The following is an 18,898-nucleotide window of genomic DNA, read 5'->3' as shown; positions in this document are numbered from 1 at the left end:
GTTAGTTTCTAGTCTCACCTGTTTGTCAGTATTGCTTGTATTAGTTTTTAATCATTGGTTTCATTATTGTTTTGGACACTTATCCTGATTAGTTATTACTTTTCACCTGTGTTGCTGTGTATTTTAAGCCCTGGGTTTCTGTGTCTTGTTGCTTCATTTTATTGTTTGTGCAACACTTTCACCTGCCGCTTGTGGTTGCTGTTCACCCTGTGCGTTCCAATGCATATTCTACCTGTTTGTTGCTTTTGCTCTCTCTGTTATTATTTCAGTTAATTTGTGTCTCGTCTCTGCATTTAGCTCCGCCACTTTGGTCATTCCGACGCATACAACTATTTAATCCAACGTGCTGTAAAATACATTGAATGTACTGTAAGAGCTATAGTTTATAGGGAAGGTATTAAGCAATTAATTGTGGCATTTTTATTTTTTTGCTGATCATATTGATCACACAAGACTAAATATATGGCATAACTGATCTCATATTCTTTCCCTTGAGTACTTAATGCATTAAATGCAATTAAACGAATTGATGTAGACCAGGGGTGCCTAATCCTGTTCCTGGAGATCTTCCATCCTGTAGGTTTTCATTTAAACCCTAATTTGGTAAACCTGATTCTACTAATTATCAGCTCAATGAGATCTCTAGCTGTTGAATGAGATGTGCTTTGTTTGAATTGGAGTGAAATCCTACAGGATGGTAGATCTCCAGGAACAGGATTGGGCACCCCTGATGTAGACCAAATGCATTAATGTGTTAAAGGTACTATGCATTGTAGAAAAGGTAAATATAATTTAATCTAATCTTATCATGATTTCTAGAACTGCCACCTCTATGCTCACCAGAGAAAGGTCTCTTTAAAACTCCCTTTTTATTGAAAATACAAAGCACACAGAAGATGGATTTCCTAACAACCTGTTCATATCAGTATCTCACTTAGTGCAGAAATTAGGTGCCGGAACACATAATGAGAACATTATGGTCAGTGTAAGCACGGTCCATTTTCTAATGTTCACCATAGAAAAATGACTTTTAGGTACTTATTAAGCTTATAATGGAGACCAATTTAACAAAGTGTTGTCTTGGCTCTGTGGTCATATGTTAACGGATTCATAAATGGTTTATATCCGTTGAATTTTAATTTTGCAGACTAATTAGTCAGCATTCCACGATTAATGGTTTGCTAATAGTTGGTTTTCCCCAAGTTATTACTGGTTATTTCATTTGGAATGGTTAATAATTCAAGAGTAACAGTTGGTTACTCAAACTAAAATATATCCATGATAAGGACAGTTAAGTGGTAATAAACCCTTGCAAATCGTTTAACTATTTGCAGAGCAGTTCACATGAAATCAGTTTTTTTAAAGTTATTTTCCATAAATCAAGGAATGTTGTTTTAGTGGGAAAATAGATTCTATACTTTATTACTATATGCACTATTGGAATGAGTATGTTTAACTACCCACTGTAATGTCCATCTGGAAACTTTGACTCCCTAAATATAACATTTATCACAATTTATCATGTTGGCAGCACTACAATAAATTTAAGAATATAGTAATACATATTTTATTTAGTTTAAGTTGGCCAAAACATTGTGTTAGTAGTGTCTGTAGTGTTGGATTAAAACACTTTGCCCCTTGAATTTTGTGGGATTTCTGTGTGTGCCTGGAGAGCTCCCCTTTGCAATGTCATGGGTGGGTTACAGCAGTTAAAAATTTCTTCAGGAGAAAGTCTGCCATTGTTTTGGTTGGAATGAAATGTCAAGGTCTGGAATGCACTGGGGTGGTATACTGTCACTTCTAAAAATTCCTGGTACGTAATGGTATGAGTAATAATGGGACAAGTGGCCCACATATTGCTTTGCTCATTTAGAGGGAAACGTATGTCTCATATCACAATGAAACCTCTTGTCTGAGTGGGTATCGACAGATTAGCTGCTGAGGGGGTGTGTAGTTGATATGTGTTTGATTGATGGCACAGAGAAGGCTGCAAAGTGTTTAAAAGGTAGGGTACGATCTCTTTGATCTCTTTAACATAACCTGTTCACATGTTTTGCTCCAGGTCATTGAAAATGGGTGATTTAAACATCATGTATCATGGCAAACATGGCTTTCAAAACTTTTCCCAGGATGCACTGTGAGTATAGCTACCCGCTATGTTTCCCAGGATGCAGTGTGAGTGAGCTTGCTGTTATTCCGAGGATGCACAGCGAGTACACGCACTGTCTTTCCCAGGATGCACAGCGAGTACACGCACTGTCTTTCCCAGGACGCACAGCGGGTACACGCACTGTCTTTCCCAAGATGCACTGTGAGTGTACTTGCAGTTATTCCCAGAATGCATAGCTCTGGCTACATTATGTTTGCAAAGCATTTCATTTTGCTTTTAGGTGCTTTGTTGTTTACCTTGAAACTTATTTCAAACAAGTTTAAATTTCTAATTACATTTTTTTTTTTTTATTTAATCTGAGATTTAGATTTTATTTTAGTGATTGAAAAATTTAAAGGCCAAATCACCACTGTGGCTACATTGAATCATTATAATGTATCATTATTTATTTATTTATTTATTTATTTATTTATTTATTTAACTATCAGACTTCTGTGGTTCTATCTAAAGTTTTGAGATTCCAAGTTTCTTTTGATAATTGGCTTTTTATAATTGAATTTATTGAAGTGATATTACAAAAACAATATCAGTTCAAGAAAATTGAAAGTCGAATGCAATCACATATTTCAGAATTTATGTTGGCCTATTTATGGTTTTGCAATTAAACTTCGGAAATTAGTTAAATGTATTCTCACTTAAATATACATTATATCAATATTAGACTGGTATTGAAAAATCCTTTTTGAAGTGCACACAGTGCAGTTAGAATATAATTTCACTTAAGATCAATGAAAAGAAAGTTTGGGGCTATGGAAAAAGTTATAATGGAAATGTATTTATTCATTTTTTATCATTACAATGTAAATATAAAATCAGTGACTAAATGGGTTCCATTTGCTATTGGATCAAAAGTTCTATTGGATTTGAATATTAAAATAAATACATAAAAATTTTGAAAGGGGTAATTTTTTTTCTTCAGAATATGAAGGTTGGGGGAAAAGTATTGGGGAATATTAAAAAGGCGTAGAAATCCAAACAAGCAAGGGAGGTTTTCACACTTTCGCGCAGTCCTTTCAAACTGCTGCTGCTCGACATCGCTGCCGCTAAAAGTGTTACCTTGAGCAGGAAGCGGCATAAATAAAAATAAATAAATTTCAAAGGCTAAAAAGTTGACTGCCTATCCCTTTTGTACTTAATAATCAAGTGTTGTGCCCAGACACCAAACTGTCAGATGATAATGATGCAATCCGAAGTCTCCTTAATCCTCAAGTATATTGAAATGGAGGATTTCGAATGGAGGTGTGCCCGGCCGTATGAAAATTGAATGCAAATAAGCCTTCAGCCCTGCGATACTTGAACTGTTTTCTCTTTGATAACCCAATTATTGTCTCAAGAGCTGTGTCAATTGCTCTAGCGATCCCTTCTTGAACAAATCACTCCTGTAACCTCGAGCACTTTCGATTTGATTCTGCCATTTTTTGACAGTTCAAAGCAATCAGAGGCGGGCTCACAAGGACGGGAATTGATTTTGTGTTCTCGCTTATCATGCTAATTCTCCCGAAAATCAGCCTTTTCATCCTCTCTGTCTGATTACGGCTCTGTGAGAGGGCCCTGAACTGCACAGTCTCCTTTCTGCCTGGGTCAGGACTCCCCCCAATATCAGCCCCTTATTGTACCCCCACTTCACACTGCCTCTCCCATCACCTGAAGCATGCAGCCCGAGCTCAAAGGCTGAACTCTGGGAGTTTGCCCAACTTTTCTGGGGCCCTTTCTCACCCCATATCTTACTTATCAACAGGTTCAGGACACTCTCTTTCAGTCAACATGATGTATAATATATCTGACACTACATAGCATTGGGATTACACATTGCTACATTTACATTTCAGCACTGAGTTGATGCACGTATCCACAGAGACATATTTAGCTAACTTACAATCATTTAAACAGCATATTTTACTGAAGGATTTCAAGGTAAGTATATTTTCTTACAGGTGCAATGGCAGTGCCACTTTGTTTGAGTTGAACCCGCAACCTCGGTGTTACAAGGCCAGTTCTCTGACCATTATGCAATACTGCCTCCCCTGGCACAGCTCTGCCTCTGGTGTCAAGTGTCCTCAAATGGCCCTGAGTACATTCGGCTGTTCAAGAGAACTCCATGAAACAATATTCAAGAGGACAGGGCTTCCGTTTCACTTTGCTGTTATTTATGGCATTTACGATTGTCATAGATGTAGTTCTACGCATTATGTTCCCATGGTAAAAATAAAAATAAAAAATACAACATGGCCACCTTTAGATCCACAGGATTGCGTCCTGTGTTTGGGGCAAGGGCTTGTTGGCAACCCTAATTTCTTCCCTACTTTTGTTTTACATTTTCCCCAACATTCCATCAATGACAAGAGTAGGACGGACCCCAATGGCACCGAAAACCGACAGAAATCACTGGGCTAATGCAGGATCTATCAGTTAATCACATTCAACATTGTGTGCCATGTACCTACACAGTTTGTGGATAAGTTCTGCTAAAAGGGCGGTACAAGATATGTGGTCCCAAATAGGACACATGGGCATGCTGGAAATGAATCATGCTTCATAAAAGTGCAAAATCTGTAAGGATATTGTCTATCCAAACTTGCCAAGAACAGAACACTACTCTAAGAGTATGAATTGGGCTCTTTGAGAGAAAGTTTGAATCTTAAGCAATCTGCCCAGTGGTGAGCATATGTTGTTTGAAGTACAGTAGACATATACAGAGCTGTAGTAGTTGTCTAAGATCTGTGCTGATACCCCTTTGTGGAGAGCAGGCTGATGTTAGCATTAAGGCTGATCAATTTAACTTCCTCTCTTTAGAAATGCAAACATTTCACCTTAAACATATTATTTTTGTATTTACTTTCCTTCATTTTTGCCCTGGAATGTTTGCATGTAACCTGCACTGGAAATATCCATATTACCACTGTTTGAATTCTGTGACTCATAAACATGTGCTGAGTATCTTCTCTGGTGGTGCTCTGCCAGGCCTGTACAGCGACCATATTCAGCTCTGGCTTTTTTCAGGGGTTAGTTGCCTTAAGTTTTTTTCTTCAGCATATAAAACACATGTTCTATTGGATTTATCCATTCATCCATCCATTATCTATGCCCGCTTATCCTGAGCAGGGTCGCGGGGGGTGCTGGAGCCCATCCCAGCGTGCATTGGGCGAAAGGCAAGAATACACCCTGGACAGGCCGCCAATCTATCGCAGGGCACACACACCATTCACTCACACATTCTTACCTATGGCCAATTTTAAGGTCTCCAATCGGCCTGCCTGCATGTCTTTGGACTGTGGGAGGAAACCGGAGTACCCACTGCACCACCGTGCTGCCCTCAGTTGGATTCAGATCGGGTGAATGACTTGGCCAGTCAAGAATTTTCCAGTTTTTGGCTTTGATTGTTTTAGAAACATGTTTGGTATCGTTGTCCTGCTGTAGGATGAAGCGCTGTCCAATGAGTTTGGAGGCATCTGGTTGAACTTGGCTTCTGTACACTTCAGAAATCATTTTAGTGCTAATCAGCAGTTACATCATCACTGAAGACAAGTGAACCAGTACCTGTGATAGCCATACATGCCTAAACCATAAAACCTACACCACCATGTTTCACAGATATGTGGGGGGAAGGCTTTGGATCGCAGGGATGGCTAGAGGGCTTTGCTCTAGCCATCACTCTGATACAAGTGAATTGTGGATTTATCTGTCCGCGGGGCCTTTTTATAGAACTCTGCAGGCTCTTTTAGGTAGTTTTTGTCAAACTGTAACCTGGTCATCTTGTTTTTGCAGTTAACTAGTGGTTTGCATATTGCAGTGTACCCTCTGTAGTTCTGTTTGTGAATTATGCTTTATTTTACATGAAGCACAAATTAGCATTCCTGTGATCATTATAAAACAAGCTACAAACCAGGACCGGTCTTTTCAACTTGGCATATTCTCACTCAACATTTTTTAGGAAATGCATCATGGGATTTCTTAACCATGGATGTGCACTTGCAGCAAAACGTGGGGAAACGTTGAGAAGTTTTCCATATGCTTTAAAGGTGGCTAGCAATTAAGAGACCCACAGAGGTCAGGGTAGAAGTTCAGATTCAGAAAAGTGAAGCTTTTTAACGCCCGAATCACACAAGACCCTAAACTTGGCACTGTTTTAATTGCATGTGACCTTAGAAGTCCAACTCCACAACACAGTCCTGTAAAATTAAATATGACAGGCATTCAAAACAGGTTTTGTGATTATGATTAGACTACAAAGACTGTGCTTTCCCCTGTATTCATTTTCAGCATGATGGGCCTTTTTATTTAGGGAACGGCTTCGTTAGTTATTACTTTGATGTCTGTTATAAAAATAGTCGGCAGAAACCTTCCTTTCTTTCAACAGCGCATGCAAACTTGATGAGAACTTCAAACTCTGAACTTCCTTCACAACAGTAACATTCAAATGGGCTTCTTAATTGAGGAAGTCATTTATAAAGAATGTCTTACTAGTGAATTGCTTTCATATAAAACCCCTGTGTTTCAAGAGGAGGAAGAAGTACTGACACCATTTAATGTTCAAATGGTTGCTTCTTTTTAAATGTAATTTAATAAATGCATGGTTTAAAATCTCACAATTTCCACAAATTGTTCCACTGAATGAAATAATAAGGAATTGAATTTTGGTTAAAGTAATCAATCCTAGGGGTGGTTTTTAAGTGTTTTGGCTTAAGCACATTTTACAGTCCCTCCTGTTTTGATGGCCTTCATTTATATTTATTGACTCCATACTGATGTCTGTGGACATTTTTTCCATGTTGTATAATGAAATCATTAATCTGTGCCGGTTTGACAACAGTCCTAATTGCTTAAGTGCACAAATTTCCCAGAAAATCAAATAACGTATTAGAGCCTCCTTGATGCCAGACATAAAATATTTCATTTCTAAATGAAATTGAGAGCTTTATGCAAACCATTTTTTTGTAAACTTTCTTGTAAGCTTTTTTTTTTTTTTTTCTAGAAATGCCTGTCTCCTCATTGATGAAATGCAATACGTGCAATCTTTTTGTCTGTGTTGCCATGTTGTACCCTTGATCAACAGAGAGTTATCTCTATAAGGTATACATCATGGACTATTGCTTAGCAGTGTCATTCTTACAGTACACACACAGTACATAACCCTTCCAATGTGTCTTCACAATCGCATGATTCTGAGCTGAATGATGGTCATAGCCACACATATTTATTTACATTTGTGAAAAGATTATCTCTGTATTTATGCATCTCTCTGTAAAATGTTTTCCAATGGCCCAGCCTTGGCCTGTGATTCCAATTTTTAAAAAGCCTGTAGCCTTTTTTTGTTGTTAGAAAATGTATTATTTATACGAAGCAATGCACACTTTTATAACATCTTATTATGTTATTGTATGAGAGCTTTGTTGCCGTGGGGATGAACATGTGGTGCGAGTTTGCTTATTTACTTTGATTGCCTGAATATTTCAGTAGAGTTTGATACAGACACTATTACAGAGACCAGACTTTGAGAGGATGGTCTATACTTTTGAATCCAAATCTGAGAAAAAAGCTGTGATTTTGTTGTTTATAGTAAAGCAATGTTTTGGAAATTGTTGGCAAACCATGACTTGCAAAAGCCCCGCTGGGATGTTGTAACAATGTTGCAGAAACATCCCCCACCCCCGAAGATTTGAGAGCACAATTTAACAGTGTGACCATCTTAGTCAAACCTGTGAGTGTGGATGAATGGTGGGGGCAACTGAAACCCCAAAACAACAGTCCAAGATCCAAACCTGAACACTGGATAACATTTTTTAACCATAAGCTGCTGCTATTATTTTATTTCATTTTTTATTTTTCTGAACAATATCAGAATACTGGGATACAGTCATCATCTCTCCTAGTGTGACACAATTGACAATTAGTCCACAATAACACAGTCTGAGCATGTGTTTGGTTAAAGTATAATGTGTCCATGTGAAAAGCTACTGAAAAGCTCTCTTAGCACTGCTAATATTAATAATAATAATAATAATAATAATAATAATAATAATAATAATAATAATAATAATAATAATAATAATAATACTACTACTACTACTACTAATAATAATAATAATAATAATAAGCAAAAGCACAAAATAAATATAAATAATAAAGGTGAATGTGCACTGCAGTTAAAATATATTTCACCTGGGCGCAAACGCAAGTAGAGACACACAGCGAAGTGCGTTATTAACGGCTAAAGTTTTCTCAGAATATGTGTGGTCGTATTTACACCCTCCCCGTTTCATATTGATCCGGTGCTGAAGTGATTTGGTAATGAGTGTGCATGTGGAGGCCACACTCTTCCCCCTGAACCGTGAACCCAGTACTAAGACTGCACTTCCCTCCGCAGGATTTAAATTGGGTAGATACTGCTTTCTTGTCAGGACTTGCTAGCCGGCAGGCGTTAGTAGAGATAAAAAAAAAAAAAACACAGCTCTGAATCTCACATTGCCAAATTTTGATTTGCGTTGGCAAGAAGGAATTCATGAATTTATATCTGGACAGGAGTCTGTACAAAAAAAAAAAAAAGAGAAATAGTAAAGCGCTTTCTTGTGTAACTGGATTATAAGGACCGAATAGCCGTACACGCAGGTGATTGCAGAAATGGCCCCGATTAACAGCTTGGGAAACAATCTAGGCTAAAATAATGTTTGTGGAGGAAGATTGGGCTCCTTGTTGGGCATGCACTCAACCATTAAAACACCATTATTAGATTTTTAAAAGAGCATTACTGTGATTATCAGCAGTCAGGCATTTGAAGTAATTTGCAGTATGACTGTGGGAAAACTAAAACCAAGTTTCAAAGTTTATAGAGGCCTCTTTTGCTGAGCCTGGGATGCTGAGCTTTTGTGCGACACTGCCCTCTGCGGCAGCCATCTTGGCCTGCTGTCACTTCACTGATGACAATCACTTACTGGACATTCTTTTCTCAGCACATTTCTGTCATAGTGCTTTTTGGTATAATAGCAATTAGATACCAAGTGAAACTGCCGTGATGTGATTTCTGGTGGTAACAAATAAATGAGCTGTCATCTGAGTATGTTTGATGACAAATGTGATACTGTTGTGCAACCACAATAAAAAAGCTCCTAATTTTCATATTGTTTATTTTGCAACTAGAATGAGACATGGGGCACTTGAGTTACTTGTAAAAGAACATTGTCTTCATGGCATTTTGAGAGGCCATAGTTATGAGCACAATTCAGGATCGTCGTTAATTAATTTGCTATGACAGATATTCACAGTGATTAACAGACTAAATCTTTCATACTTTGATTGATTGAAGTACAATGTTCCCATGCCACACCATCTCTTAAAATCCAAAGGCTAACCTTTGCTGAGAGTAGGAGTGGAGGCAAAACAAGAGAAAGGGGGAACACCTTAAATGTGTAAATAATGAAGGTGCACAACTTAATCAAATAAAAGTTTATTTCACAAAACATGAACATATTAATAGTCCTGCCAAAAAATGTACCTTGGTGGCTTCACAAGCCTTTGTTTTTTTTTTTTTGTTTTTTTTAATTTACAGGTAACTGGAGAATTTCTTTGGCAAACATTGGAGGGACACATACGCTAGGCCTTTTCTAAATCAGAATGCTTTGGGTGGCACTGCATCTTTGATGATCAGCTGCTTATTTCTCTGACATAGAATCTGTTTTCTATACTTGTAAACAGTAAGTCTGTACTGCAGCTGAACTTGGCCCTCATTGATCCAGAATGACCACAGAAGTAGGGCTTCTAAACTACATTAGTATTAATGTGGTGGGAGGAAGCAAGACTGGCTTTTAAAGTGGTGATTTAGACTTCCTTTGGCAAAGAAGAATACAGATCTATCAAAATCTGGTTATTCAACTTCAACTATGGTTAGGCTTTTTATTCCAGGGAGTACATTGGTTGAGAGGGGAGACTGATCCATGGATATTTTGGCCAAGGCAGACAAAAAAAGAAGCTTTTATGAAGGAATATGAACAAAAGTAATGGAAACACCGCTGGTTTCACCTCCAGAAATAACCTTAATTGTGCTCTTTAAAAAAAACTGTGGTTCTCGGTTGCCTTCCAAACTAAACTTCTGCATGTTTACGTCAACCTCTGCAGCAGTATGCTAGATAGCGAGGTATCCCAGAATGCCCCAGGAGAGATGTAATATGGAAAACCCCATGAACGCTGTGTCGGCATGCTTGGAAACGGCATCAAATAGACCTTTTTTAATGAGCCCATCGGATTTACTGCATTTTGAGTACCGTTTGTGCTGTCAGCAGTGTAAAGGCTGAACATCATAAATCAAAGGTTAGCCAGCATTTTCTATGGTGTCCCTCTATTATGTTGTATTCAGAGAAGTTCTGAATACAATACATCATGATCCAATTTCCAACAGACTAGCAGTGATAAGCATCATTAATTTTGCTCTTTTATGCAAAGCAAAGCAATAGATGTGAACAGAATAAAGTCTTTATTCACATATTACACACAGTCCAAGATTCTTCCAGCAAACAGATGTGGTAAAAAAAAAAAACTCTCTACACGTAAAATGTAAACAGTCAAAATTGGCAAAATACTACCCAGCAAAAACAGTACTACTTTGTAAATGAAGTACAAGCCACTAAAATCCTAACTATAAACAAACAAAAAAGTAAAGTTTTGACTACTGGATCGGCTACATAGGCATTCTACAGAAAATAATATTTTTAAAGGTGTTTAGTAATGATTTACAAGATGTCTGGAGTCAGAGGATGTGATATGGCTATCTAACCTGGCTATTAGGATCGTGTGAATGCGTTCTCTAAATCACGGGAAGAAAAACACCGAAGCAATGACAGGAAACTTTGTGACGGTTCGTGGGCCTGGGAGGCCGTGCCTGGGAGGCCGTGCAAGGACTTCCTCTACGTCCTCTTCTTCATTTAAAACTCCAGTCAATGGGATATTTACAGAACATTAAAACCTGTATCTCATTTCTGTTCCTGAGTGATTTAATTATGAGAAAAAAATTCAGTCTTCGCCACAGAAAAGAAGCGATTTACCCTGATAATTACCATGACACTGTGGATATGTTTTCCTTGCTTTAATAATTTCTAGTAATTCCAAATACACAAATAGAAAATGAAAGGGGAAAGAGCTAGCTGATTATTTCAGAATTATCTTACATTTATCCTTTGGATAAGGACATTTGTTCCAAAGGCACCTTTGTTTAGGTAAATGGGAAAATAGTTTGACATACAGTATCTGAAAACCATCTTCTTATGAACTACCATTCCATAATGTGTACTTGGATATGTGTTGTACTTGGATCAGCTATCTGACAGTTGTTTTCCCTTGTTGTTGAATTAATGTACTCTCATTTGCTACTTCCCTGCAGGCCCGAAAATCTCTGAACACTCGATGAGAATGAACTCTACAATCTGGTTCTGGTACACCATGTTGAACGCCATATTCCCTCCATCCAGTTCAGGCCACATGAGTGTTGGGCCAAACACAATCCCAATGCCCTGCGTTGACATCAGGTTCTTCAACGACTTGGTGAGAATCCTGAAAGAAGAACAACAAAACGTTGGAAATTACAATGATTTCAAATGCTATTAAGGTAATAGCAATTATAATCTGAACGAAACAGAATTACAGTGGTATTTGAAATCGTGTCAAGTTGTAAGGTGGAGAAAGGCTTTTATGCTTTTTTTATTTGTCTTGTATTGTGTAGTGCTGTCCTTATTTATTGTTTTCTCTGTTGTGTAACATAGATCTTCTTAGTCAAATTCCCATTGGAGAAAGTAGTATGATTAAGATGCTATTAGTCAGTGCAGTAGCTTGTTTCTTTTTTGGTGACCTCACATATCCTGTTCAAGAAAAACAGAACAGTGTCCAACCCCCAAAAAATATCCTTGTTTCAGCTCTATGTAAGAAAGCATAATTTGACAAGCAGGGGCTTTATTTTACAAGAAGATGGGCCCTGTGATAACCTTTTAATATGAGACTGAAAATATTCTCTACCTCAAAACATCTATTCAGGCTTTTTATTCTTGGATAAGTGCAGATGTTTTGACTAAAAAGGCAAAACCTTGACAATGTACATATTCAAACACAGATACCAATCACATGTGATTTCCTCCATATAACAACATCTGCATGCATTTTAAGACACTTTTTATGACTCAAGATTCACAAGAATATACCATTTATCCTACTGAAGGAGAGAGAATAAACATCAGATATTAACCGTAACATTCCAGCAAAATATTTATAGGGAGACACAAGGCTTTTGTCCCAAACAATACTGACACAATCCAGATGTGTTTTTTGTATACACATTGTAAAAATGAAGTGATGCTACAAGTCACATGTTCCATTTGGCTTCATGAATGTCACTTTAACCTTTTTTGAGCCTTTTAAATGTATTTCAGAAACATTTGACCTCATTATACATTATACCGTAATCTGAATGATGAAGTGGCACTGTAGTGTTGTCACATATAGGGACCTTGTTATGTTAAGTTATAGATTACACAAAAATGCATGCTTTCCAAATTCAAACTGACCAGACTGCTCTGTCGGTGAATGTTTGAATCCCTTCATATCTGTAAAATGGATCATTTGCGATTTATAAAGTACTGATAATGAATCAGGAGAAATGGTCAGCTGTACTCTAACTTTCCAGCAGGGATAGCAAAGATCAAACTAGAGTTGCCAGCTCATCCTGTATTTGAACTTTTCTATTTATTTATTTATTTATTTATTGTTCTTTAATAAATGTGTGCACCAGGTGGGCATAGCAATGCATAGTAATCAGTCGTATGAAAAGCATGAGCCATCCCCAGAGGTAAATCTTCTAAAAGCCATGTGCAGTCAGAGGAGAACATAACTGCTAACTACAGGACCGGCGCCATCAGGAGTCGGGTCTGCGGTCTCGCAGGCTAAGCCCAGAAAGTATGGCTTCACTACGGTAAAGAGAACACCGCGGTTACCACGGTACCCACGCCCTCTCCAGAGCTCCCAGATTTTTTTTCCCCCAGCTCTCAAGCTCTCAGGCAGCGGTCAAGCCCTAAACTCAAATTCCAAACGGATGTTCCGCGCTCGAGCTCGCTCAAACCACATCACACGGTGGCAGCGTGCCGAAAAGGGCGTGGGGTGCGACTCGGGTACCCGAAATGACCAAAGTCGGCAGGGCCCGCTTTTGCAACAAAAAAAAAAAACAGACCCCTGGCATTCCGGTGCGATTACGTGTTCAATAACCGCGCTCGTTAAGCGGACGGGCCGATTGAGGGAGACACTGTAATAAACTGGCATACGTAACAAATCGTGTGTCCCCATTCCTGAGTAACAAATGCTGGATTGATTATATACAGACTAAACATGAAGCGTGTCGCAGACAAGCCGGGCTTTTCCCTGGTCCTCACATTAAAAAAGCACACACACACAGACACACACACACGCACACACACACGCACCCACACACAGATACACCCACACGCACCACATACACACAAACACACCCACAAGCAACACACACACACACACACACACACACACGCACCCACACACAGATACACCCACACGCACCACATACACACAAACACACCCACAAGCAACACACACACAAGCACAAGCGCACACACACACACACACACACACACACATGCCCACACACATACGCACCCACACACAGATACACCCACACGCACCACATACACACACGCACAAGCACAAGCACACACACACACACATACTCACTCACACACATGTATGCGCACACACACGTGCACAAGCCGACACACACACTCACTCACACACATATATGCGCACACACACATGCACAAGCCGACACACACACACATTCTCTCTACACTTAAAAAGACTAACTTACAACAGACCCCCATTAAACATTTTATGTGAATACCACAATCACATGCAAACTTGCCAGCCTGGTTATTTTATTTTTGTCCAGTTAATTAGCCGGCTTTGTTATTAGAAAGCAAATTTTCAGGATCATTGACACATGAAGCCATTAGGGATGATGAACATGTATGGATTAACAGGTCGTCTTGAACTATGCTGCTGTACCAGCAATAAGCTACTGAATAAGCATATCAATGAGCGCAATTTGAATGACTGCCTAGAAACTGGTGCTTAAGCCCGAGGGAAGAATATTGGAAAATAGCTATTAATAAGATCAGAAATTGTGATGAAAGCCAAGAACAAAGTGTGCTCTGAGCTACACGCCTTGGTTTATTTTGCGCTTACTGTAAAACTTGGTGTTTTTCAAGTGAAATGAAGCTGAGAGATGTACCTTATATGTGGTCAGACTTGTAGGAACCAATTTGTTGACGCGAGCGCGCTTCTGCCAATGTAAAGCTTGAGGTAAAAAGCAATACATCTGAGAAGTCAGCGTAAGGAATGCACGGCCTGAAAGCCATTTTCCTTAAATCAACACCCAATGCCAGCTTGAATGTGATCTATCTGAAGCATTTACTCTAGTTTTTTTTTTTTTTTTCTTGGCATTTCAGATTACATCACTGATGGAAAAAAAAAAAGAATCGCCACACGCGATGCGTCTTCTCACGAGATGCGTGGCATGCGTGCGGCGGACGCCGCCTCACACTCGTTTGACCCTTTCGGCGAGAACGCGGCCGTTACTTGCGGAAAACCTCGGAAAGAAAATGGCGGTTTGCTACACGGGGCGATGCGGTTCCCTTCGTGCAGGGTGACATGTGTTCCTGCATCGCCTGGCGCTTTTGCTTTCAGAAACTCAAAAAGGTATTCTTTATTATACGTTGTATAAATAGGCCTGGTGCAGTTAGGGGCTTGGACCGGGCCCGGAGAATGCCTTGGAACGTTTCTGCCTGAACTGAGGCTTGGCTGAGAGACAACCACAGCCAATACAGAGGGACTCTAGGGGAGCCAGCGTTTGGCACCAGGAACCATTAGAAACATTACAGATGAAATTGGAACACAATAGAAGCTTGCGGTGGGGGCTCCGGTCCAAGTTGTCAGGGCCTGGGACAAACTATTCTGATTAAAAGCAGCGAAGGAGTATCGGGTCTTCCCCCTAAACTTATACCAGTCAGCCCTCTCAGTGGCTAATTGCGTCCAGCGCTTTATGGGGCCGAACTCAGTCGACTTTGTTGTGGCGATCAAATCCCTTGTTGCAAGGGGGGGGAATAGAGTTTGGGTGATGCTATCGGAACACAGCACATAAAAACACAGCTCATAAATTTCCAGCTTTCAGGAAGTACTGCGTTCACGTGGATGTATTGCGTGTGTACTTTTCAAAAAAGAAAAATGGGTCCTTTACCAAAAAACATGCGGCGGAGGTTCAGATGAACAATGTTTCAATGTTTCAACTTCATCCCAGTGGAATGATCTTAGCCATGAGGTCTCAGTGAAGCACAAGTTATCGTGGAAACCTTGTTCTAAAGATTAGAATAACCAAAATCAATGTGGCAAACCTCCACCAAAAGCGGGTATAAACGTGACCATGCAGTGCTCCTGTAATCAGTCAAATGAAGGGCACTGCAATGACTAGTGTTGGGAGGAGGGGACGGGGCAGGGGAATGAAATGAAAAGGGCTCTTGGGTCCTGTATCTAGTTTAGACAATGCCACTTGATGTAGTGATGTGCCCAGGTATGTGCATTTATATTCACATTTAGCAGGCATGCTTATCCAGGACAACTTGCATTAGTGCATTCATACAGGTTTAGGTAACAAACAGCGCTGACGCCAAGTCATCAGGATCATGTTAAATAGTACAAATCAAAACATTACCTCACAAAGCAAAAGTTAAATGTAGTAGTACGGGGGAGATGAAGATGGGGACTGCAGTGTTATTATGTGAATGGGTTAGAGGGTATAGTTTTAGATTTGGCGTAGGCAGGGCTAGCAAACCAGGTCAGAATGCTCAGAGTTCAAGACTCATTGCTCCTTTCCCAAACTCCATTCCATCGCTTGGTCACATGACTGCCGTCGGCAGTGTGCAGAGAGTGAGGGTTTCGGTCTGCTCATTTGCCGGAGTTGTATAAATACTCCATGGCACGCAGAGAAAAATAACAAATAGCACAGTGAAAAGGAGCAGCAGCTAGCCACCATTCTCCTGGTCTGAAGAGTGAACATCGCTTGTTGTAGGACAGACTAACTACAGAAACCGGGCGTTGCAAATGTAGAAATGAGAAAAAATCTTTTCTCAAGGAGAAAGAAATAAGGATTTATCACGTCGGATACTGCATACGTTCAGCAGTCCTGAGAATAATGGTTGTGTGGCTTCAGTGGCTTCCATTTTGCTATGAAAAGTCACTAAAAAGACAGTCAACTAGACTGGAATGTGGACCGGGTATGTTCCCGTGTTCTGAGAGGAAAATGTTGCTGCTTCTCTTGTTAATTACATTTTCCTCGTAAGGTGGAGAGGCAGTGCCAATGAAGAGCCTTGTCAGACTTAATGATAATAATAAAATGACAGATGAGCCATCAGGTTAAGATTATTCCAGAAAAAAACAACACTTTTAATCCTCTCTCTAACAGTCCTGGAGACCAGACAAGACTGGGTTGTTGTCACACGGCCAAATTGATGGCTGCCCCAAACACTCACTTTCCCGCTTTTGGCGTGTAGTTAATTTTTTTCACTCTGAAAAGACACAAATGACTGAATAAATAATTAAACAACCTACACCATAACCCAATATACAGATGAAGAGAGCTCATGATTTTACACCCGTGGTACACTGCAATTTTTGCACTTAGAGCAATATATTTTAGGCAAGGTTTTTTTTGTTTTGTTTGTTTGATTATTTTGTTTTGGGCCCTAACTTGAAGGCTATTAGTGTAATTATCATAGTATATGCTATTTAATATCAATTTAATACAACTGTACAGTATGTGTGTATCATTGTAATATTTTAACGATACGTGTATTATTTTCAACAGTCTAGATTGACAATTAAAACAATTAGTTGCTGGACATCATGACAGAGGTCTTTGTGTACATATGCTCATCATGACGCACTAAACAACACTGGAGTGGAAGATATATTTCCTTTTTTTACTCTTCAGCAATTTGAACAATAAGATGTGAAGGTAAATAAGATTTATTACATAGATTTTCCCGTTTAGTTCACCTGTAGGCAATGGTATACCATCAATATATTTGGATAATAAAATAACAATCATCATCATCATCATCGTCATCATCATCATCACCACAATGGGTCTTTAAGAGCTATATTAATAAATTTAAATTTGAGTTGTTTATTGCATGTTTTGATGAATCAGTGCATGCTTGATTTATTACAGGTTGCACACAGCACCTTAATTGCTTGACTAAGATCAATACGGAATGTAAGCATATTATTTATCGCTGAAAAATGAAGAAAAACAAGTAGGTGATTAGAGAGAGGGAGAGACAGAGAGATAGAGAGAGAGAAAGAGAGAGAGATGGCTTGTGGCAGTGGCTGGACAGAGGACCTGAATGTTTGTGCTATTATTGGGGTGCTCGGTTTGATCAGATAACAGACAAATAGGACCTGACATGCACTGCTAAAGATGCCAATGATAATTAATTAGCATCTCATTTTTGACCGGCGAGGCAGCGGGATACAGGAGCTGGAGTTCGATGCCTTTCCCCCCCAGGGCTCCTATATTAGGGTCAGGAATCAGGCTGTTTGACCTGGGGATATGGCTAATAAATTGAGGGGGCGGTGGGGGACATGTTGACACTCATGCACTCACAGTACCTTCCCTGTCACCACTCCCAGTTCCCCTCCGGCTACAGGAAATGTGTCGAGCTTCACCATCTCCATGGATACAGGCCAGACATACTACAACCTGGTCACTTTGATTACCAGCAAACCTGCCATCATTTCAACGAGGACAGACCGGGATTTAAGATTTGGATCCGCCTTTAAGAGACTATGACTATGAACACGACTGAGTCAGCCATGGCGAGACACATCTGACTTCATCTCAAAGGTTGGTTAAAAACAACATGGGTCCCTCATGTGACTGCTACGTTAGCTCCTCCCAGCGGTCCAATCAGAAGCCCATAGTATAATGGATATCACCAGGTATAAATGTGCTGCTAGCCCCTGCGGCCTGTAGCATTGCACGGTCTTTATGGCGTGAAATTATTACTGGCTAAAGCAGTCAGGGAGTGCAGAGGAGGACATGTGATTCAGCTACAATGCTCTTGGCAAACGGTTGCAAAAGGCTCGGTGGTAAAAGGAGGGGCGTCTCTGCCAATTTCACATTGGAACAAATTTTCACAAATTTAAAAGTATAATAATAAAGAAATATATATATATATATATATATGTCATTTCTTTAAACACACACGCACACACACACAGACACGTGTGCGTATATATTAATTTCAACTGGATTATTGCAGGTCTCCTGTCAATCAACACCAATGAACTTCTCTAATTGGCGCCAGGGAATGATTTATCTTAACATTTGACATTCTATTATCTTGGCTCGGTTTCTTTTTTACTGCTTTGAACTGAGCTCAGCTTCCCACAGCCAACCGAGCTGGATCAGAGACATCCATTACGGAAAGCCAGGAATCACAGCCTCAGTGAGCGGCAAGCTCCTAGCGTGCTCGCTGGTGGTAAAGCTGAAGAGACGGGTTCGTATTCGACGTGACGCACCCGATTACAGGGTTCCCTCCGAAAACGACCGACCCCGGCAATTACGCTCCAAATCCAGGGTTCATTTTACCTGACGGATATAGACCAAACAAC

General features: G+C 39.7%; 1 protein-coding gene and 2 long non-coding RNA genes across 5 annotated transcripts in view; 2 read left to right on the top strand and 1 right to left on the bottom strand.

Moving 5' to 3' along the window:
- The first annotated feature begins 217 nt into the window (after nt 1-217).
- LOC135252024 (uncharacterized) lies at nt 218-7,241 on the top strand. Of its 2 annotated transcripts, none has more exons than XR_010329265.1 (3): nt 218-781; nt 2,063-2,137; nt 7,143-7,241. It is a non-coding gene; the product is annotated as an uncharacterized LOC135252024 (long non-coding RNA). The 2 variants fall into 2 exon arrangements; XR_010329264.1 differs by lacking the exon at nt 7,143-7,241 and adding an exon at nt 2,202-2,336.
- A 2,354-nt stretch (nt 7,242-9,595) lies between these two features.
- arhgap15 (Rho GTPase activating protein 15) overlaps nt 9,596-18,898 on the bottom strand; it is a 120,018-nt gene continuing 110,715 nt past the window's right edge. For both annotated transcript variants that reach the window (XM_064326658.1, XM_064326659.1), the window contains one exon: nt 9,596-11,707. In XM_064326658.1, the coding sequence (XP_064182728.1) occupies nt 11,524-11,707 (184 nt within the window). In that variant the 3' untranslated portion in view covers nt 9,596-11,523. The remainder of the gene's footprint in view (nt 11,708-18,898) is intronic.
- LOC135250415 (uncharacterized) lies at nt 11,623-18,457 on the top strand. The gene is made up of 2 exons (XR_010328925.1): nt 11,623-11,762; nt 17,915-18,457. It is a non-coding gene; the product is annotated as an uncharacterized LOC135250415 (long non-coding RNA).

The sequence above is a fragment of the Anguilla rostrata genome, chromosome 3, assembly GCF_018555375.3.
Source record: "Anguilla rostrata isolate EN2019 chromosome 3, ASM1855537v3, whole genome shotgun sequence".
Taxonomy (NCBI): domain Eukaryota; kingdom Metazoa; phylum Chordata; class Actinopteri; order Anguilliformes; family Anguillidae; genus Anguilla; species Anguilla rostrata.
Note: the sequence above shows the minus strand (reverse complement) of the source record. Positions and strands in the feature narration are given on the sequence as shown.